Source organism: Coregonus lavaretus (assembly GCF_964263955.1).
Source record: "Coregonus lavaretus genome assembly, chromosome: 34".
In the NCBI taxonomy this organism is placed as follows: domain Eukaryota; kingdom Metazoa; phylum Chordata; class Actinopteri; order Salmoniformes; family Salmonidae; genus Coregonus; species Coregonus lavaretus.
Window position 1 is genome coordinate 25,993,533 of NC_140021.1, and position 23,313 is coordinate 26,016,845.

Sequence of the window (23,313 nt, forward strand, 5' to 3'; positions counted from 1 at the left end):
TCCGGTTTCCTGCCAGAGGGCACTGCTACTCTGTACACGTCAGGGGAACCCTAACCACCCCGCTCCTCTGTTCTACAGGAGGACAGGTTTCCAGGGTTCACTCCAAGACGACTTATGGAGAACACTCTCCATTGAGCTAGAGATCAGTCAGTATAGTTATTCTTGACTTCACTTTGTGGATCTCAGGAAAAGAGATCCAGAATGTATTCCTTGTGTTATTATTTATTGATTATTTATATTTGTTTCTCTCTGCATTGTAGGGAAAAGCCCGTAAGTAAACATTTCACTGTTAGTTTACAGCAGTTGCTTACGAAGCATGTGCCAAATAAAAATTGATTTGAGGCCCAGACGGCTATTTGGTACTCCATAGTGAAACCAGTGATGTAGCCTTCCTACTGCCCAGGATTTTTTGCATTTCACTTCAAATCAAATCAAATTTTATTGGTCACATGCGCCGAATACAACAGGTGCAGACATTACAGTGAAATGCTTGCTTACAGCCCTTAACCAACAGTGCATTTATTTTTAACAAAAAAAGTAAAAATAAAACAACAACAAAACAAGTGTTGAGAGAAAAAAGAGCAGAAGTAAAATAAAGTGACAGTAGGGAGGCTATATATACAGGGGGGTACCGTTGCAGAGTCAATGTGCGGGGGCACCGGCTAGTTGAGGTAGTTGAGGTAATATGTACATGTGGGTAGAGTTAAAGTGACTATGCATAAATAATTAACAGAGTAGCAGCAGCGTAAAAAGGATGGGGTGGGGGGGCAGTGCAAATAGTCCGGGTAGCCATGATTAGCTGTTCAGGAGTCTTATGGCTTGGGGGTAGAAGCTGTTGAGAAGTCTTTTGGACCTAGACTTGGCACTCCGGTACCGCTTGCCGTGCGGTAGCAGAGAGAACAGTCTATGACTAGGGTGGCTGGAGTCTTTGACAATTTTGAGGGCCTTCCTCTGACACCGCCTGGTATAGAGGTCCTGGATGGCAGGAAGCTTGGCCCCAGTGATGTACTGGGCCGTACGCACTACCCTCTGTAGTGCCTTGCGGTCGGAGGCCAAGCAGTTGCCATACCAGGCGGTGATGCAACCAGTCAGGATGCTCTCGATGGTGCAGCTGTAGAATTTTTTGAGGATCTGAGGACCCATGCCAAATCTTTTCAGTCTCCTGAGGGGGAATAGGCTTTGTCGTGCCCTCTTCACGACTGTCTTGGTGTGTTTGGACCATGATAGTTCGTTGGTGATGTGGACACCAAGGAACTTGAAGCTCTCAACCTGTTCCACTTCAGCCCCGTCGATGAGAATGGGGGCGTGCTCAGTCCTCTTTTTTTTCCTGTAGTCCACAATCATCTCCTTTGTCTTGGTCACGTTGAGGGAGAGGTTGTTGTCCTGGCACCATACGGCCAGGTCTCTGACCTCCTCCCTATAGGCTGTCTCATCGTTGTCGGTGATCAGGCCTACCACTGTTGTGTCGTCGGCAAACTTAATGATGGTGTTGGAGTCGTGCCTGGCCATGCAGTCATGGGTGAACAGAGAGTACAGGAGGGGACTGAGCACGCACCCCTGATGGGCCCCCGTGTTGAGGATCAGTGTGGCAGATGTGTTGTTACCTACCCTTACCACCTGGGGGCGGCCCGTCAGGAAGTCCAGGATCCAGTTGCAGAGGGAGGTGTTTAGTTCCAGGATCCTTAGCTTAGTGATGAGCTTAGAGGGCACTATGGTGTTGAATGTTGAGCTGTAGTCAATGAATAGCATTCACACGTAGGTGTTCCTCTTGTCCAGGTGGGAAAGGGCAGTGTGGAGTGCAATAGAGATTGCATCATCTGTGGATCTGTTGGGGCGGTATGCAAATTGGAGTGGGTCTAGGGTTTCTGGGATACTGCTGTTGATGTGAGCCATGACCAGCCTTTTAAAGCACTTCATGGCTACAGACGTCAGTGCTACGGGGTCGGTAGTCATTTAGGCAGGTTATCTTAGAGTCCTTGGGCACGGGGACTATGGTGGTCTGCTTGAAACATATTGGTATTACAGACTCAGTCAGGGACATGTTGAAAATGTCAGTGAAGACACTTGCCAGTTGGTCAGCACATGCTCGGAGTACACGTCCTGGTAATCCGTCTGGCCCTGCGGCCTTGTGAATGTTGACCTGCTTAAAAGTCTTACTCACATCGGCTACGGAGAGCGTGATCACATAGTCATCCGGAACAGCTGGTGCTCTCATGCATGCTTCAGTGTTGCTTGCCTCGAAGCGAGCATAGAAGTGGTTTAGCTCGTCTGTTTAGCTCGTCTGCCACATCCGACGAGCGTCAGAGCCAGTGTAGTACGATTCAATCTTAGTCCTGTATTGACTCTTTGCCTGTTTGATGGTTCGTCGGAGGTCATAGCGGGATTTCTTATAAGCGTCCGGGTTAGAGTCCCGTTCCTTGAAAGCGGCAGCTCTACCCTTTAGCTCAGTGCGGATGTTTCCTGTAATCCATGGCTTCTGGTTGGGGTATGTACGTACGGTCACTGTGGGGACGACATCATCGATGCACTTATTGATGAAGCCAGTGACTGATGTGGTGTACTCCTCAATGCTGACTGAAGAATCCTGGAACATGTTCCAGTCTGTGCTAGCAAAACAGTCCTGTAGCTTAGCATCTGCGTCATCTGACCACTTTTTTATTAACCGAGTCACTGGTGCTTCCTGCTTTAGTTTTTGCTTATAAGCAGGAATCAGGAGGATAGAGTTATGGTCAGATTTGCCAAATGGAGGGCGAGGTAGAGCTTTGTATGCGTCTCTGTGTGTGGAGTAAAGGTTGTCTGGAGTTTTTTTTCCTCTGGTTGCACATTTAACATGCTGGTAGAAATTAGGTAGAACGGATTTCCTGCATTAAAGTCCGCGGCCACTAGGAGCGCTGCATCTGGATGAGCGTTTTCCTGTTGATTTATGGCCTTGTACAACTCATTCAGTGCAATCTTAATGCCAGCATTGGTTTGTGGTGGTAAATAGACAGCTATGAAAAATATAGATGAAAACTCTCTTGGTAAATAGTGTGGTCTATAGCTTATCATAAGATACTCTACCTCAGGCGAGCAAAACCTCGAGACTTCCTTCACCAATTTGGACTATTTTGCGTATGTCCATTACATGAAATCCAAATAAAAATCCATTTAAATTACAGGTTGTAATGCAGCAAAATAGGAAAAACGCCAAGGGGGATGAATACTTTTGCAAGGCACTGTATGCCATTTAGCAGATGCTATTATGTGACTTACAGTCACATGTGCATACATTTTACTTAAGGTGGCCCCAGCGGGAATCAAACCCACAACCCTTGGCATTGCAAGCACATGCCCTACCGACTGAGCCACACAGGACCACTTCCTTTCCAGATGTATGCTACAGTTATCTTTAGGGGGAAAACATGTAATACCCAGAGGCCCTTTCAGTGACCAATAAACAGGGTCCAGGGCTCCAAATATCAGTGCCTGACAGCCACATTAATAACTTCAAATGAATTATTCAAATAAGCATTGGCTCTAATCCATCAAATACAAATAAAGCAGTTTTTCCCTCTCTCCTCCGCTCCATTTTGCTCCGGCCTGGCCACCCAACGGGCACAAAAAGAGGAGGCACATTAACGACAAAATAAACCAAACAAAAGAAAATTATTAAACTTTGCCACCGCCGTCGCTGCTGATTACATTTCGTCATCAAACATCTTAACTATTCCAAACTAAAAGGGGTTGAGGGGGAAAGCGAGAGAAAGATAGAGAGAGAAAGAAGAGCAGCACAGAGAACTATCATCCGCAGCAATTAACAATGGAGCTGTTCTCACTCAGTGAATACAGTCTCTATATTGTGTAAGTCTGATATTCAGACCACTGAAAGATAATCCTTTTCCCTCCTCTATTTTAATAGGAAGAGCTTAGAGACTAGAGCAAAGAGAGAGAAGAGGGGGCCTCACAATGATCCATCATCTGCATCGCGGCGTTGCCTGGCGGCTGCTGGCACACTATAATCCACAGATCAACTGTACAAGGAAATTAGGACCATAAAACAGAACGGCGCTCCTTTCTTCTTTTCAATTCTTTCCACTTTTGAAACATTTCTATAGGATGGAAGGAAGACAAGGGGGCTAATCAGTCAAAACCTCCGAGAGAGGGGGTGGAGGGGGGCGGGGGAAAGAGAGGAGGGAAGACGTGCCGCAGCCCCACCGTATAGGCTGAGGGATAAAGTATTTTGTTTCCATGACGATAGGTAAAGAGAGAACGAGAAAGGAGAATGTAAAGGCGAACAATGAGAACGGAAGTTAATGATGAGAGATAAAAAAAAAAAGCTCAATTTTCCATTTAACATTTTGAATAATGTAGGGTTGCAGGCTACCATTTGCATTGCAGATTCCACTTTGCCTTTCCACCCCTCACCCTCTACTTCCACCCCTCCCTCCCGCCATTCTTTCATTCCTCTCCCTCTCTCGCTCCCCGGCACAAAGTGGCCCTGCCTCAAGGTTAGCCGAAATAGACAGTGTGTGTGTGTGTGTGTGTGTGTGCCACAGCAAGACAGGAGAGTCAGTCTGTCCATGCAAAGTAGGAGGTTATCTGCTGCTTCCGACAACTTGCTGCATAGCCAGGGTTCAAGGGTCGCCGCGGCGCATAAACAAATAAAACAAGGGTCACCAAACACATCCAACAACCCCTTAAAGCCATCCGCTCCTCGCTACGCTCTTCAAAGACAGATGTCAGATTACATATTTCTTCTTACAAAAGGACACATTACAGATTTGAGAAACATATCTGAATTATGTGTGATAATAAGAGGGGGCACGGGAAAGATCAGTGATGTCTAAAAATTGTACGTTCCAAAATGGATGACGCATCTAAAGAAAAGCAACTTGTTCTCTGGGATGTTTGATCGTGTGTGTGTGTGTGCTTGAGTGAGTAAGTGTGAGTATGTTACAGTGGGAGCTGCTGTGTGTTATACACGTTTCCTGTGGAACAGATACAGTTGAAGTCGGAAGTTTACATACACCTTAGCCAAATACATTTAAAAACTGACATTTAATCCTAGTAAAAATTCCCTGTCTTAGGTCAGTTAGGATCACCACTTTATTATATAATAATAATAATAATAATAATAATAATAATAATAATAATAATATGCCATTTAGCAGATGCTTTTATCCAAAGCGACTTACAGTCGTGCGTGCATACATTTTTTTTTTTGTGTATGGGTGGTCCCGGGGATCAAACCCCCTTTTTCCTCCAAACATAACATTTACATTTTACATTTACATTTACATTTTAGTCATTTAGCAGACGCTCTTATCCAGAGCGACTTACAGTTAGTGAATACATATTTTTTATACTGGCCCCCCATGGGAAACGAACCCACAACCCTGGCGTTGCAAACGCCATGCTCTATCAACTGAGCTACATCCCTGCCGGCCATTCCCTCCCCTACCCTGGACCAATTGTGCGCCGCCCATGAGTCTCCCGGTCGCGGCCGGCTGCGACAGAGCCTGGATTCGAACCAGGATCTCTAGTGGCACAGTTAGCACTGCGATGCAGTGCCTTAGACCACTGCGCCACTCAGGAGACAACGATGGTCAACAGTTCTATTTTTGTTTCATCAGACCAGAGGACATTTCTCCAAAAAGTACGATCTTTGTCCCCATGTGCAGTTGCAAACCGTAGTCTGGCTTTTTTTATGGTTGTTTTTGAGCAGTGGCTTCTTCCTTGCTGAGCGGCCTTTCAGGTTATGTCGATATAGGACTCGTTTTACTGTGCATATAGATACTTTTGTACCTGTTTCCTGCAGCATCTTCACAAGGTCCTTTGCTGTTGTTCTGGGATTGATTTGCACTTTTCGCACCAAAGTATGTTCATCTCTAGGAGACAGAACGCATCTCCTTCCTGAGCGGTATGACAGCTGCGTGGTCCCATGGTGTTTATACTTGCGTACTATTGTTTGTACAGATGAAAGTGGTACCTTCAGGCGTTTGGAAATTGCTCCCAAGGATGAACCAGACTTGTGGAGAACCACAATTCTTTTTCTGAGGTCTTGGCTGATTTCTTTTGATTTGCCCATGATGTCAAGCAAAGAGGCACTGAGTTTGAAGGTAGGCCTTGAAATGTATCCACAGGCACACCTCCAATTGACTCAAATGATGTCAATTAGCCTATCAGAAGCTTCTAAAGCCATGACATCATTTTCTGGAATTTCCCAAGCTGTTTAAAAGGCACAGTCAAGTTAGTGTATGTAAACTTCTGACCCACTGGAATTGTGATACAATTAATTATAAGTGAAATAATCTGTCTGTAAACAATTGTTGAAAAAAACAGAAGTGTCACAAAAGAATAGGAACATCAAGACAAGCAATTTCAACACAAGTGCTCATGTGCGATCGCTCGCTTGTCAGCGTACATCTCAGCATGAGGGGCCTATTTTGAGTTAGCTATCCAAAACCATCACTGGGAGGCTCCTCTCAGCCTCTGACAGCCAGGCCCCTCTCTTAATGGGTCCTCTGTCTGTGGCATCAAGCATGTTTATTCACCACTTATTACAGTGAGATTGCAGACAGCAAAAGAGACACAAAATAGTGAAAAAAAAGGGAGGAGCCAGGCCCAGCCACTGGGGAGCCAGGCCCAGCCAATCAGAATTAGTTTTTCCCATAAAAGGTTTTTATTACAGACAGAAATACTCCTCAGCACCCCCCCTCCCCCTCATCAGCAGGTGAAGAAGCTGGATGTGGAGGTCCTGGGCTGGCGTGGTTACATGTGGTCTGCGGTTGTGAGGCCGGTTGGATGTACGGCCAAATTCTCTAAAATGACGTTGGAGGTGGTTTATGGTAGAGAAATTAACATTCCATTCTCTGGCAAAAGCTCTGTTGGACATTCCTGCAGTAAGCATGACAATTGCATGCTCCCTCAAAACTGCACATTTTAGTGTGGCCTTTTATTGTCCCCAGCACAAGGTGCACCTGTGTAATGATCATGCTGTTTAATCAGCTTCTTGATATGCCACACCTGTCAAGTGGATGGATTATCTTGGCAAAGGATAAATGCTCACTAACAGTGAGGTAAACAAATTTGTGCACACATTTGAGAGAAATAAGCTTTTTGTGCGTATGAAACATTTCTGGGATCTTTTATTTCAGCTCATGAAACATGGGCCTAACACTTTACATGTTGTGTTTATATTGGCATGCTGACTGCAGGAATGTCAACCAGAGCAGTTACCAGAAAATTGAATGTTAATTTCTCTACCACAACATCATTTTAGAAAATTTGCCAGTACTTCCAACCGGCCTCACAACCGCAGACCACATGTAACCACGCCAGCCCTCCACATCCAGCTTCTTCACCTAAGGGACCGGCAGAGACCAGCAACCCGGACAGCTGATGAAACTGTGCGTTTGCACAACCAAATAATTTCTACACAAATTGTCTCAGGGAAGCTCATCTGTAAGCTCGTCGTCCTCACCAGGGTCTTGACCGGACTGCAGTACGGCATCGTAACCGACTTCAGTGGGAAAATGTTCAACTTGGATGGCCAATGGCACGCTGGAGAAGTGTGCTCTTCACCGATGAATCCCGGTTTCAACTGTACCGGGTAGATGGCAGATGGCGCCATGTGGGCGAGCGGTTTGCTGATGTCAATGTTGTGAACAGAGTGCCCCATGGTGGCGGTGGGGTTATGGTATGGGCAGGCATAAGCTACGGACAACGAACACAATTGTATTTTATCGATGGCAATTTGAATGCACAGAGATACCATGACGAGGTCCTGAGGCCCATTATCGTGCCATTCATCTGCCGCCATCACCTCATGTTTCAGCATGATAATGCATGGCCCCATGTCACAAGGATCTGTACACAATTCCTGGAAGCTGAAAATGTCCCAGTTCTTCCATGGCCTGCATACTCACCAGACATGTCACCCATTGAGCAGGTTTGGGATGCTCTGGATCGACGTGTACAACAGCGTGTTCGAGTTCCCGCCAATATCCGGCAACTTCACATAGCCATTGAAGAGGAGTGGGGCAACATTCCACAGGTACAAATCAACAGCCTGATCAACTCTATGCCAAGAAGATGTGTCAAATGATGGTCACACCAGATACTGACTGGTTTTCTGATCCACGCCCCTACCTTCTTTTTAAAGGTATCTGTGACCAACAGATGCATATCTATATTCCCAGTCATGTGAAATCCATAGATTAGGGCCTAATTTATTTATTTCAGTTGACCGATTTACTTATATGAACTGTAACTCAATAAAGCCTTGCAATTGTTGCATGTTGCGTTTATATTTTTGTTCAGTGTAGATACGGTACATAGCTAACAGAGACAGACAGACACAGACAGTCACACACATAGATACACTCACCTATGAGTGCTTCAAAGCAGTTGGCCATCGCATGTCTCAGGTCCGACTCCCTACAGAGGTCTGGGCCGTGGGCATACAGCATGAAGCGATCCAGCTCCAGTTTCTGGCAAAGCACAAAACATACCAACACATACAGTCACAATCCATGCCATGCAGTACTAGGAAAGACAACAATACGCTGGCTTGGTGGGCCAGTTCGGCACATTTTCTACTAGCCCAGTATGAAAAGTACTAGCTTCAGGCTAGCTTAATATAACACAATCGCTGTTATACGATAACCGTTTCACCTGATGGTATTTTGTCTTTGATAACTACACACTGGCCACTTTGATGTTGACCTGATACAGCGACGGGCCAGGTGGTGATTTTTTGGGGTTGAAAAGGTTCTGTTCTGCATGGCATTCAACTACAGTAAAAGGTCTGTAGTCTGTAGGAGAGAGAGACCGATGTGGCCAGATGTGCCCTGCGCTGTGCCCTGATCTGTAAGCTCTCAATGTGACAAGAGGAGAGGAGTGAGTACCCAGCAGGAAGTGTGTGTGGTCCCTGGTCAAAAGTAGTGTACTATATAGGGAATAAGGTGCCACTTGGGACGTAACACAAACAGACAGGAGCATTTGGAAGAGAGGGGACAGTCACAGGACAGATAATCATGTCTAAAAACAGATAAATCATAGGGCTGACCTTCATTCTACTGGCGGGACAGGGATCGGGTAGGGAGGGACATGGTAGACAGGCCTGTCACTGGCTGCCAGCCTGGCACATCTCAAACACAATGTGTGCGCCCCAAATGGAACCCTATCCCCTATATAGTGCACTACTTTTAAACCAGAGCCTTGATCAAATCGAGTGCATTAAATCGGGAATAGGGTGTCATCTGGGAGTCATGTTTGTTTGTTTTCATCTCAAATATTATAAATCTTCTAAAATAAATTAACTGTGCATTTGTTTCTATATTAACAATCTGTCCAGTCTTATTTTCCAGTTGATATCAAGTATTGTTTGCAGTAATAGCAATGTAGCTACTTTACGAAATTGATTTATTTAAAATACATGACTATGAATTAACAACTTCAGAGCATTCATTAATTAGAAACATTAATGTGATAATTAATTTTGAATTTGGAAGGGATTTTTTTTAATTAAATGCTAGGCCTAACTAACTTACAGGGACCTTGCTGTTCGACTTTCAAGTTTTACAACTGAAGTGTCGGCTTACGCCTGTCGCTTTCTGAATTTTTTTTTCAAGAGATAATTACAAGTGTTCTTGTGCAGAGACGGAGTAGATGTGTGGCCGGCTTAAGAAGAACTGGTAAACAACTTGGCAACCGTTGCATTTTGTATCACACTCATTTTCCCGTGAGCGGCAAATTGAAACAAGCCAAAGTGAGGTTGTGTCCCAAATAGCACCCTATTACCCTAAGTAGTGCACCACATTTGACCAGGACCAATAGAGATCTGGTCAAAAGTAGTGCACTATATAGGGGTATTGGGTGCAACTTGGGATGCATATACCCAGAGTTAGCGCTAATACGAACCAGGCAGCTGCATCTTGGTATTCAGGGGGGAGCGACATGAAAGATTAAAGATTTAATTGCTTTTCTCCACATCATGGGATGATTAGTGTTCTTTCTCCAACAACAGGCAGGCGTGTTTGGCATGTTTTTGGCAATACGTTGTTGCCACAGGAGAGGGGCCGAGAGGTAGGTGTGTGTGTGTGTGTGTGTGTGTGTGTGTGTGTGTGTGTGTGTGTGCGCGTGCGTGCTTGGTAATAATCTGCTGCTATAGGAGAGTGGCCTCACGGAGAGGGGGAAGTTGGGAACGGTCCCTAGGGAACGGCAACACTAATACTAGACCTGAGGAACAACAACCTTTTAACTCTAATTACAGAAAGAAGCGAGAATTGAAAGAGAGAAAGAGACAAAAAGAGAGATGGAGAGCGGGGTGGCAGGGGGCAAGATGGAGACAAAATTACTCTTCTCCCCTGTGTACCTTTACCAGAAAGTTATAAAGGAGAGGCAAAAACAAAAAGAAACAGGTTTCTATCTTTGTAGTGAACACTCTCTTATTGGTGCTCATATCCACACTCTGTGACCTTTAGAGTAGCATAGTCTTGTTTGAAATGGCACCCTATTCCGTACATCAGGGATCATCAACTAGATTCAGCTTGGTGCCGATTTTTTCTTGAGCGGATGGTCAGGGGGCCGGAACATAATGGGCGCGTTCGACATTGCAGCCGACTTTAAAGTCGAATCTACAAATCATCTTGCATCATAAATAACTACTCAATATTATTTGTAGATCATTCAGTCGGTCACAATTTACGCAGGATACATCACGGTTTTGATGCACTCGAACACGGCCAATTACAAAGTATTTGAAGACAAAACATTGACAGCAACAAGATCAAACAGATATATTTGTCTAAAACATAATAATTTCAAACCTTGCTGATATTTGTATACGACCACATAGAGCTCTCTATTAGGCGTGGCAATATTTTGGAACAGATATCCATAACTAAAATCACATGGAGCTGATTTGCTGGTATTTTTACAGTCTTACAGTGAGGGAAAAAGTATTTGATCCCCTGCTGATTTTGTAAGTTTGCCCACTGACAAAGACATGATGAGTCTATAATTTTAATGGTAGGTTTATTTGAACAGTGAGAGACAGAATAACAACACAAAAATCCAGAAAAACGCATGTCAAAAATGTTATAAATTGATTTGCATTTTAAATGAGGGAAATAAGTATTTGACCCCTCTGTAAAAATGACTTAGTACTTGGTGGCAAAACCCTTGTTGGCAATCACAGAGGTCAGACGTTTCTTGTAGTTGGCCACCAGGTTTGCACACATTTCAGGAGGGAATTTGTTCCACTCCTCTTTGCAGATCTTCTCCAAGTCATTAAGGTTGAGGCTGACGTTTGGCAACTCGAACCTTCAGCTCCCTCCACAGATTTTCTATGGGATTAAGGTCTGGAGACTGGCTAGGCCACTCCAGGATCTTAATATGCTTCTTCTTGAGCCACTCCTTTGTTGCTTTGGCTGTGTGTTTTGGGTCATTGTCATGCTGGAATACACATCCACGACCAATTGTCAATGCCCTGGATGATTTGACGGTACATGGCCCCGTCCATCGTCCCTTTGTTGCGGTGAAGTTGTCCTGTCCCCTTAACAGAAAAATACCCCCAAAGCATAATGTTTCCACCTCCATGTTTGACGGTGGGGATGGTCTTCTTGGGGTCATAGGCAGCATTCCTCCTCCTCCAAACATGGCGAGTTGAGTTGATGTCAAAGAGCTCGATTTTGGTCTCATCTGACCACAACACTTTCACCCAGTTCTCCTCTGAATCATTCAGATGTTCATTGGAAAACTTCAGACGGCCCTGTATATGTGCTTTCTTGAGCAGGGGGACCTTGCGGGCGCTGCAGGATTTCAGTCCTTCACGGCGTAGTGTGTTACCAATTGTGTTCTTGGTTACTATGGTCCCAGCTGCCTTGAGATCATTGACAAGATCCTCCCGTGTAGTTCTGGGCTGATTCCTCACCGTTCTCATGATCATTGCAACTCCACGAGGTGAGATCTTGCATGGAGCCCCAGGCCGAGGGAGATTGACAGGTCTTTTGTGTTTCTTCCATTTGCAAATAATTGCACCAACTGTTGTCACCTTCTCACCAAGCTGCTTGGCGATGGTCTTGTAGCCCATTCCAGCCTTGTGTAGGTCTACAATCTTGCCCCTGACATCCTTGGAGAGCTCTTTGGTCTAGGCCATGGTGGAGAGTTTGGATCTGATTGATTGATTGCTTCTGTGGACAGGTGTCTTTTATACAGGTAACAAACTGAGATTAGGAGCACTCAAAGGGAGTGCTCCTAATCTCAGTTTGTTACCTGTATAAAAGACACCTGGGAGCCAGATATCTTTCTGATTGAGAGGGGGTCAAATACTTATTTCCCTCCTTAAAATGCTAATCAATTCATAACATTTTTGACATGCGTTTTTCTGGATTTTTTTGTTGTTATTCTGTCTCTCACTGTTCAAATAAACCTACCATTAAAATTATTGACTGATCATTTCTTTGATTACTTTTTTCCCCTCACTGTATGTCCAACAATAAAACAATTCAAAACCCTTTTTTTTTTTTTTGAGGGGGGTCTCAGAAAACTTGGGAGGCCAAATAAAATTAACCGTGGGCTTCCAGTTGGGGAATCTTGCCCTACATAGTGAACTACATGACCAGATCCCCATTGGCCCTGTTCAAAAGTATTGCACTATGAGTCGGTTTCCCAGACACAGACTAAGCCTAGTCCTGGATTAGTGTTAAATCGGTGTCCTGGAAACTGTCCATAAAAAGGGTACAAGTCTCACCTTGGCGAGCATGGCCAGGTGTTGGTTCTGTACGATGGCTGTTCTGTAGGTTGCCAGCCCTCCTTCCTCCAGACTGGGGAACAGGTAGTACAGATGGACACTGTGGAGACAGGAAACACATACAAACAGAGCCGTAAGATCCAAGACGGCTGACGATGGGTCACAATCTCACAGGTAACCAGCTGTGTGCAGGCAACCAAAAACGTGTTATATCCAAAATGGCTGACCATGGGGCACAGTTAGGGCTGGGCGGTATATTTAATTAACGCAATGTTTCAAATGCCTGTATCGAGAATCAAGGTTATCATTTTTTGGGGGGAGAACAGAATCGGTCATATAGACACCGAAACACTTAGACATTATTTTACTGTAATAGGTGAGAAAATAACCTTTCTAATGATACCATTTTTATGTTTCAACTCCCAAAATGTAGAACAGAGAAGACCCTACTAAAACGAGAGTATCAATGAACATGATTGTGGAAAATTCATGCTCAGTTTGTCGCGCGCTGCACTGCGGGACCACAAACCCCTAGCAGTATTTTAGTCACAGATTTATGTGCCAGCTGTCTAGTTTGTGTTTTATAAATGTACAATGAGCATAAAGAGACACATTTATATAAAGAATTAGCAAGTCGTTCTCATTCTGAGAAATAAGCATTTTCTTATCAGGTAGGCCAATTGATTTCAATATCTGAACAAACTGAAAAGGTTGTTGTTAAAAATAGCTGGAGATGGAATGGAGGGTGTATTCATAACAGTTAAAGTGTTCTAAATTGTTAACAAGCAAATAGATCCAAGTTGGCTAGACTTCAAATAGAATGTTTAACTGGCTACTCACTAGAACTTGGGCTTGTGCTCAAAAGACTGGTATTCAGTTTCTATAAAGTCTGCTATAAGAAGTTGGTCATTATTAGTGGGTGTGCATTGTGAATGGTTCTGGTAAAATTTCTAACAAAAAGGGCATTTTCATACACCGATTTGAAAGCCAGATCAGTGATTATTGGAAAAAAAGGTGAATAAACTAGTTCGATAAAATAATACAATTATTAGTGGGTACGGTTGTAGAAGGCTTATATTTAGCTTTGCTATAATTTCACAGGCCCTGAATTTATTATATTATTCCTGACTGTTTGAAATGCAGTGTATTGATCTTTAATTGTGCAACAAAGATATCTAGAGAAAATATTGCATTGTTGTAAGTAAGCATTTCACTGTTAGTCTACACCTGTTGTTTACGAAGCATGTGACAAATATTTGATTTGATTATACTTTAAATATCTTGTTTTCTAGACATGAACATTTGTATTAATAAATCAGCATCTAAGTCAACAATGATAGTCTACCAACATGCTGAGAGATTGTTTTATTTCGTGCTTCAGTGTATTTATATACAACCGTTTTTCTAGAATGCATTGTTCATTGCTTTGTTATGAGTGTTATGAGATATTTTTGTCAGATGTTACTATGGTATACTGAAGTATAATTACAAGCATTCCATTAGTGTCAAAGGCTTTTATTGACAATTACATTGAGTTTATACAAAGAGTCAATATTTGCAGTGTTGACCCTTCTTTTTCAAGACCTCTGCAATCCGCCCTGGCATGATGTCAATTAACTTTTGGGCCACATCCTGACTGATGGCAGCCCATTCTTGCATAATCAATTCTTGGAGTTTGTGGGTTTTTGTTTGTCCACCCGCCTCTTGAGGACCGACCACAAGTTCTCAATGGGATTAAGGTCTGGGGAGTTTCCTGGCCATGGACCCAACATTTCGATGTTTTGTTCCCCGAGCGACTTAGTTATCACTTTTACCTTATGGCAAGGTGCTCCATCATGCTTGAAAAGGCATTGGTCGTCACCAAACTGTTCTTGGATGGTTGGGAGAAGTTGCTCTCGGAGGATGTGTTGGTACCATTCTTTATTCATGGCAGTGTTCTTAGGCAAAATTGTGAATGAGCCCACTCCCTTGGCTGAGAAGCAACCCCCCACATGAATGTTCTCAGGACGCTTTTCTGTTGGCATAACACAGGACTGATGGTAGCGCTCACCTTGTCTGATGGTAGCACTCACCTTGCCCCAAACAATCGGAAAGGGGATTCATCAGAGAAAATGACTTAACCCCAGTCCTCAGCAGTCCAATCCCTGTACCTTTTGCAGAATATCAGTCTGTCCCTGATGTTTTTCCTGGAGAGAAGTGGCTTCTTTGCTGCCCTTCTTGACACCAGGCCATCCTCCAAAAGTCTTTGCCTCACACCTGCCTGCTGCCATTCCTGAGCAAGATCTGCACTGGTGGTGCCCCGATCCCGCAGCTGAATCAACTTTAGGAGAAGGTCCTGGCGCTTGCTGGACTTTCTGGGGCGCCCTGACGCCTTCTTCACAACAATTGAACCTCTCTCCTTGAAGTTCTTGATGATCCGATAAATGGTTGATTTAGGTGCAATCTTACTAGCAGCAATATCCTTGCCTGTGAAGCCCTTTTTGTGCAAAGCAATGATGACGGCACGTGTTTTCTTGCAGGTAACCATTATTAACAGAAGAAGAACAATAATTTCAAGCACAACCCTCCTTTTAAAGCTTCCAGTCTGTTATTCTAACTCAAATCAGCATGACAGAGTGATTTCCAGCCTTGTCCTCGTCAACACTCTCACCTGTGTTAACGAGAGAATCACTGACATGATGGCAGCTGGTCCTTTTGTGGCAGGGCTGAAATGCAGTGGAAATGTTTTTTGGGGATTAAGTTCATTTTCATGGCAAAGAGGGACTTCGCAATTCATCTGATCACTCTTTATGACATTCTGGAGTATATGCAAATTGCCATCATCAAAACTGAGGCAGCAGACTTTGTGAAAGTTAGTATTTGTGTCATTCTCAAAAATGTTGACCATGACTGTACAGTATGTGACTGTTCGTGATGAGTCCGGACAATAAAAAGAGTAAACGTAAAAAAAATTAAAATACTAAAAATAAAAACCCTTGAATGACTAGATGTGTCCAAACATATACATATACTACAGTTCAAAAGTTTGGGGTCACTTAGAAATGTCCTTGTTTTCGAAAGAAAAGCAATTTTTTGTCCATTAAAATAATATCAAATTGATCAGAAATACAGTGTAGACATTGTTAATGTTGTAAATGGCTATAGTAGCTGGAAACGGCAGATTTTTTATGGAATATCTACATAGGCGTACAGAGGCCCATTATCAGCAACCATCAGTCCTGTGTTCCAATGGCACGTTGTGTTCGCTAATCCAAGTTGATCATTTTAAAATGCTAATTGATCATTAGAAAACTCATTTGCAATTATGTTAGCACAGCTGAAAACTGTTGTGCTGATTAAAGAAGCTATAAAACTGGCTCTTCTGCTGGAGCGTCAGCAATTGTGGGTTCGACTAAAGGCTCAAAATGGCAAGAAACAAATAACTTTCTTCTAAATCTCGTAAGTCTATTCTTGTTCTGAGAAATGAAGGCTATTCCATGCGAGAAATTGCCAAGAAACTGAAGATCTCGTACAACGCTGTGTACTACACCCTTCACAGAACAGCGCAAACTTGTTCTAACCAGTATAGAAAGAGGAGTGGGAGGCCCCAGTGCACAACTGAGCAAGAGGACAAATACATTAGTGTCTAGTTTGAGAAACAGACGCCTCACAGGTCCTCAACTAGCAGCTTCATTAAATAGTACCCGCAAAAAACAAGTCTCAACGTCAACAGTTAAGAGGTGACTCCGGGATGCTGACCTTCTAGGTGGAGTTGCAAAGAAAAAGCCATATCTCAGACAGGCCAATAAAAAGAGAATATTAAAATGGGCAGTCTGAGATATGGCTTTTTCTTTCAACTATGCCTAGACGGTCAAAAAAAGTGTTAAACAAATCAAAATATATTTTATATTTGAGATTCTTCAAATCGCAACCCTTTGCCTTGATGACAGCTTTGCACACTCCTGGCTTTCTCTCAACCAGCTTCACCTGGAATGCTTTTCCAACAGTCTTGAAGGAGTTCCCACATATGCTGAGCACTTGTTGGCTGGTTTTCCTTCACTCTGCGGTCCAACTCATCCCAAACCATCTAAATTGGTCAGAGGTCGGGTGATTGTGGAGGCCAGGTCCTCTGATGCAGCACTCCATCACACTCCTTCTTGGTAAAATAGCCCTGACACAGGCTGGAGGTGTGTGTTGGCTCATTGTCTTGATGAAAAACAAATGATAGTCCCATGATACTCCCACTACTGTGAACCATCAGATCCTCCTCTCCACCCTCTCCGAGTTGGGCATCTCCGGCGCTGCTCACTCTTGGATTGCGTCCTACCTGACAGGTCGCTCCTACCAGGTGGCGTGGCGAGAATCTGTCTCCGCACCACGTGCTCTCACCACTGGTGTCCCACAGGGCTCAGTTCTAGGACCTCTCCTATTCTCTCTATACACCAAGTCACTTGGCTTTGTCATATCCTCACATGGTCTCTCCTATCATTTCTACGCAGACGACACACAATTCATTTTCTCCTTTCCCCCTTCTGATAACCATGTGGCGAATCGCATCTCTGCATGTCTGGCAGACATATCAGTGTGGATGACGGATCACCACCTCAAGCTGAACCTCGGCAAGACGGAGCTGCTCTTCCTCCCGGGGAAGGACGGCCCGCTCCATGATCTCGCCATCACGGTTGACAACTCCATTGTGTCCTCCTCCCAGAGCGCAAAGAACCTTGGCGTGACCCTGGACAACACCCTGTCGTTCTCCGCTAACATCAAAGCGGTGACCCGATCCTGCAGGTTCATGCTCTACAACATCCGCAGAGTACGACTCTACCTTACACAGAAAGTGGCACAGGTCCTAATCCAGGCACTTGTCATCTCCCGTCTGGATTACTGCAACTCGCTGTTGGCTGGGCTCCCTGCCTGTGCCATTAAACCCCTTCAACTTATCCAGAACACTGCAGCCCGTCTGGTGTACAACCTTCCCAAGTTCTCTCATGTCACCCCGCTCCTCCGCACACTCCACTGGCTTCCAGTTGAAGCTTGCATCTACTACAAAACCATGGTGCTTGCCTACGGAGCTGTGAGGGGAACGGCACCTCCTTACCTTCAGGCTCTGATCAGACCCTACACCCAAACGAGGGCACTACGTTCATCCACCTCTAGCCTGCTAGCCCCCCTACCTCTGCGGAAGCACAGTTCCCGCTCAGCCCAGTCAAAACTATTCGCTGCTCTGGCATCCCAATGGTGGAACAAGCTCCCCCACGATGCCAGGACAGCGGAGTCACTGACCAACTTCCAGAGACACTTGAAACCCTACCTCTTTAAGGAATACCTGAAATAGTATAAAAGTAATCATTCTAACCCCCCCTCCCCCACCGTTTAATAAAAAATATTTAAAAATAATAATAATAATAATAATAATAATAATAATAATAATAATAATAAATATATATAAATAATAGGGTCGTTGTCCCACTGGCTATCATAAGTTGAATGCACCAATTTGTATGTCGCTCTGGATAAGAGTGTCTGCTAAATGACGTAAATGTAAATGTAAACTAAGCCCAAAGCAGATGGGATGGCGTATCGCTGCAGAACGCTGTGGTAGCCATGCTGGTTAAGTCTGCCTTGAACTCTAAATAAATAAGACAATGTCACCAGCAAAGCACCCCCACACCACCTCCTCCATGCTTCATGGTGGGAACTACACAAGCGGAGATCATCCGTTCACCTACACTGCATCTCACAAAGACACGGCGGTTGGAACCAAAAATCTCAAATTTGGACTCCAGACCAAAGGCCAGATTTCCACCGGTCTAATGTCCATTGCTCACATTTTTTGGCCCAAGCAAGTCTCTTCTCCTTATTGGTGCCCTTTAGTAGTGGTTTCTTTGCAGCAATTCGACCATGAAGGCCTGATTCACGCAGTCTCCTCTGAACAGTTGATGTTGAGATGTGTCTGTTGCTTGAACTCTGAAGCATTTATCTGGGCTGCAATTTCTGAGGCTGGTAACTCTAATGAACTTATCCTCTGCAGCAGAGGTAACTCTGGGTCTTCGTTTCCTGTGGTGGTCCTCATGAGAGCCAGTTTCATCATAGCGCTTGATGGTTTTTGCGACTGCAAAAGGACATGACTGACCTTCATGTCTTAAAGTAATGATGGACTGTCGTTTCTCTTTGCTTATTTGAGCTGTTCTTATCATAATATGGACTTGGTCTTTTACCAATTAGGGCTATCTTCTATATACCACCCCTACCTTGTCACAACACAACTGATTGGCTCAAATACATTGAGGAAAGAAATTCCACAAATGAACAAGGCACACCTGTTAATTGAAATGCCTCCAGGTGACTACCTCATGAAGCTGGTTGAGAGAATACCAAGAGCGTGCAAAGCTGTCATCAAGGCAAAGGGTGGCTACTTTGAAGAAACTCAAAAAAATATATATATATTGCTCAAATAAATAAAGGGAACACTAAAATAACACATCCTAGATCTAAATGAATGAAATAATATTATTAAATACTTTTTTCTTTCCATAGTTGAATGTGCTGACAACAAAATCACACAAAAATGATCAATGGAAATCAAATTTATCAACCCATGGAGGTCTGGATTTGGAGTCACCCTCAAAATTAAAGTGGAAAACCACACTACAGGCTGATCCAACTTTAAAACAAGTCAAAATGAGACTCAGTAGTGTGTGTGGCCTCCACGTGCCTGTATGACCTCCCTACAATGCCTGGGCATGCTCCTGATGAGGTGGCGGATGGTCTCCTGAGGGATCTCCTCCCAGACCTGGACTAAAGCATCCGCCAACTCCTGGACAGTCTGTGGTGCAACGTGGCGTTGGTGCATGGAGCGAGACATGATGTCCCAGATGTGCTCAATTGGATTCAGGTCAGGTTAGCATAGGAACTGAGAAGTGGTCTGTGGTCACCACATGCAAAACCAGTCCTTTATTGGGGGTGTCTTGCTAATTGCCTATAATTTCCACTTGTTGTCTTTTCCATTTGCACAACAACATGTGAAATTTATTGTCAATCAGTGTTGCTTCCTAAGTGGACAGTTTGATTTGACAGAAGTGTGATTGACTTGGAGTTCCATTGTGTTGTTTAAGTGTTCCCTTTATTTTTTTGAGCAGTATATATATATATATATATATATATATATATATATATATATATATATATATATATATATATATATATATATATATATATATATATATATATACACACATATACATACACATATACACATACAGTGGGGAGAACAAGTATTTGATACACTGCCGATTTTGCAGGTTTTCCTACTTACAAAGCATGTAGAGGTCTGTAATTTTTATCATAGGTACACTTCAACTGTGAGAGACGGAATCTAAAACAGAAATCCAGAAAATCACATTGCATGATTTTTAAGTAATTCTTTTTGCATTTTATTGCATGACATAAGTATTTGATCACCTACCAACCAGTAAGAATTCCGGCTCTCACAGACCTGTTAGTTTTTCTTTAAGAAGCCCTCCTGTTCTCCACTCATTACCTGTATTAACTGCACCTGTTTGAACTCATTACCTGTACATACATACACACACACACACACACACACACACACACACACACACACACACACACACACACACACACACACACACACACACACACACACACACACACACACACACACACACACACACACACACACACACACACACACACACACACACACACACACACACACACACACACACACACACACACACACAGTGGGGAGAACAAGTATTTAGTCAGCCACCAATTGTGCAAGTTCTCCCACTTAAAAAGATGAGAGGCCTGTAATTTTCATCATACACACATGTCAACTATGACAGACAAATTGAGAGAAAAAAATCCAGAAAATCACATTGTAGGATTTTTAATGAATTTATTTGCAAATTATGGTGGAAAATAAGCATTTGGTCACCTACAAACAAGCAAGATTTCTGGCTCTCACAGACCTGTAACTTCTTCTCTAAGAGGCTCCTCTGTCCTCCACTCGTTACCTGTATTAATGGCACCTGTTTGAACTTGTTATCAGTATAAAAGACACCTGTCCACAACCTCAAACAGTCACACTCCAAACTCCACTATGGCCAAGACCAAAGAACTGTCAAAGGACACCAGAAACAAAATTGTAGACCTGCACCAGGCTGGGAAGACTGAATCTGCAATAGGTAAGCAGCTTGGTTTGAAGAAATCAACTGTGGGAGCAATTATTAGGAAATGGAAGACATACAAGACCACTGATAATCTCCCTCGATCTGGGGCTCCACGCAAGATCTCACCTCGTGGGGTCAAAAAGATCACAAGAACGGTGAGCAAAAATCCCAGAACCACACGGGGGGACCTAGTGAATGACCTGCAGAGAGCTGGGACCAAAGTAACAAAGCCTACCATCAGTAACACACTACGCCGCCAGGGACTCAAATCCTGCAGTGCCAGACGTGTCCCCCTGCTTAAGCCAGTACATGTCCAGGCCCGTCTGAAGTTTGCTAGAGTGCATTTGGATGATCCAGAAGAGGATTGGGAGAATGTCATATGGTCAGATTAAACCAAAATATAACTTTTTGGTAAAAACACAACTCGTCGTGTTTGGAGGACAAAGAATGCTGAGTTGCATCCAAAGAACACCATACCTACTGTGAAGCATGGGGGTGGAAACATCATGCTTTGGGGCTGTTTTTCTGCAAAGGGTCCAGGACGACTGATCCGTGTAAAGGAAAGAATGAATGGGGCCATATATCGTGCGATTTTGAGTGAAAACCTCCTTCCATCAGCAAGGGCATTGAAGATGAAACGTGGCTGGGTCTTTCAGCATGACAATGATCCCAAACACACCGCCCGGGCAACGAAGGAGTGGCTTCGTAAGAAGCATTTCAAGTTCCTGGAGTGGCCTAGCCAGTCTCAACCCCATAGAAAATCTTTGGAGGGAGTTGAAAGTCCGTGTTGCCCAGCGACAGCCCCAAAACATCACTGCTCTAGAGGAGATCTGCATGGAGGAATGGGCCAAAATACCAGCAACAGTGTGTGAAAACCTTGTGAAGACTTACAGAAAACGTTTGACCTGTGTCATTGCCAACAAAGGCTATATAACAAAGTATTGAGAAACTTTTGTTATTGACCAAATAGTTATTTTCCACCATAATTTGCAAATAAATTCATTAAAAATCCTACAATGTGATGTTCTGGATTTCTTTTCTTCTCATTTTGTCTGTCATAGTTGACGTGTACCTATGATGAAAATTACAGGCCTCTCTCATCTTTTTAAGTGGGAGAACTTGCACAATTGGTGGCTGACTAAATACTTTTTTCCCCCACTGTATATATACACATATACACACACACACACACACATATATACATACACACACACACACACACACACACACACACACACACACACACATATATATATATACATACACACAGTGCCTTCAGAAAGTATTCAGACCCCTTCACTTTTTACACACTTACGTTACAGACTTATGCTAAAATTGATTTAATGACAACAATTCCTCAGCAATCTACACACAATACCCCATAATGACAAAGCGAAAACAGGTTTTCAGAAATACCTTATTTACATAAGTATTCAGACCCTTTGCTATGAGACTCGAAATTGAGCTCAAGTGCATCCTGTTTCATTGACCATTTTTGATTTTAGTCATTTAGCAGATGCTCTTATCCAGAGCTACTGACAGTGAGTGCATACATTTTTCATATATCATCCTTGAGATGTTTCTACAACTGGATTGGAGTCAACCTGTGGTAAATTCAATTGATTGGACATGATTTGGAAAGGCCCACACCTGTCTATATAAGGTCCCACAGTTGACAGTGCATGTCTGAGAAAAAACCAAGCCATGAGGTCGAAGGAATTGTCCGTAGAGCTCCGAGAGAGGATTGTGTCTCGGCACGGATCTGGGGAAGGGTACCAAAACATTTCTGCAGTATTGAAGCTCCCCGAGAACACAATGGCCTCCATCATTCTTAAATGGAAGAAGTTTAGAACCACCAAGACTCTTCCTAGAGCTGGCCACCTGGCCAAACTGAGCAATCGGGGGAAAAGGGCCTTGGTCAGGGAGGTGACCAAGAACCCAATGGTTACTCTTACAGAGCTCTAGAGTTCCTCTGTGGAGATGGGAGAACCTTCCAGAAGGACAACCATCTCTGCAACACTCCACCAATCAGGCCTTTATGGTAGAGTGGCCAGACGGACGCCACTCCTCAGTAAAAGGCACATGACAGTCCGTGCTTAGAGTTGCCAAAAGGCACCTAAATTATCTGGTCTGATAAAACCAAGATTTAGCTCTTTGGCCTGAATGCCAAGAGTCACGTCTGGAGGAAACCTGGCACCATCCCTACGGTGAAGCATGGTGGTGGCAGCATCATGCTGTGGGGATGTTTTTCAGCAGCAGGCACTGGGATACTAGTCAGGATCGAGGAAAAGATTAACGGAGCAAAGTACAGAGAGATCCTTGATGAAAACCTGCTCCAGAGCACTCAGGACCTCAGACTGGGGTGAAGGTTCACCTTCCAAAAGGACAACAACCCTAAGC

The 23,313-nt window shown here is 43.8% G+C and overlaps 1 protein-coding gene across 1 annotated transcript in view; it reads right to left on the reverse strand.

The window, feature by feature from the left end:
- The window catches only part of drosha (drosha ribonuclease III), a 142,491-nt gene that overhangs the window by 86,807 nt on the left and 32,371 nt on the right, over positions 1-23,313 (reverse strand). The window contains exons 21-22 of the mRNA XM_084152254.1: positions 12,737-12,836; positions 8,369-8,471 (exon numbers count right to left, since the gene is read on the reverse strand). Coding sequence (XP_084008380.1) covers positions 8,369-8,471; positions 12,737-12,836 — 203 coding nt within the window. The remainder of the gene's footprint in view (positions 1-8,368; positions 8,472-12,736; positions 12,837-23,313) is intronic.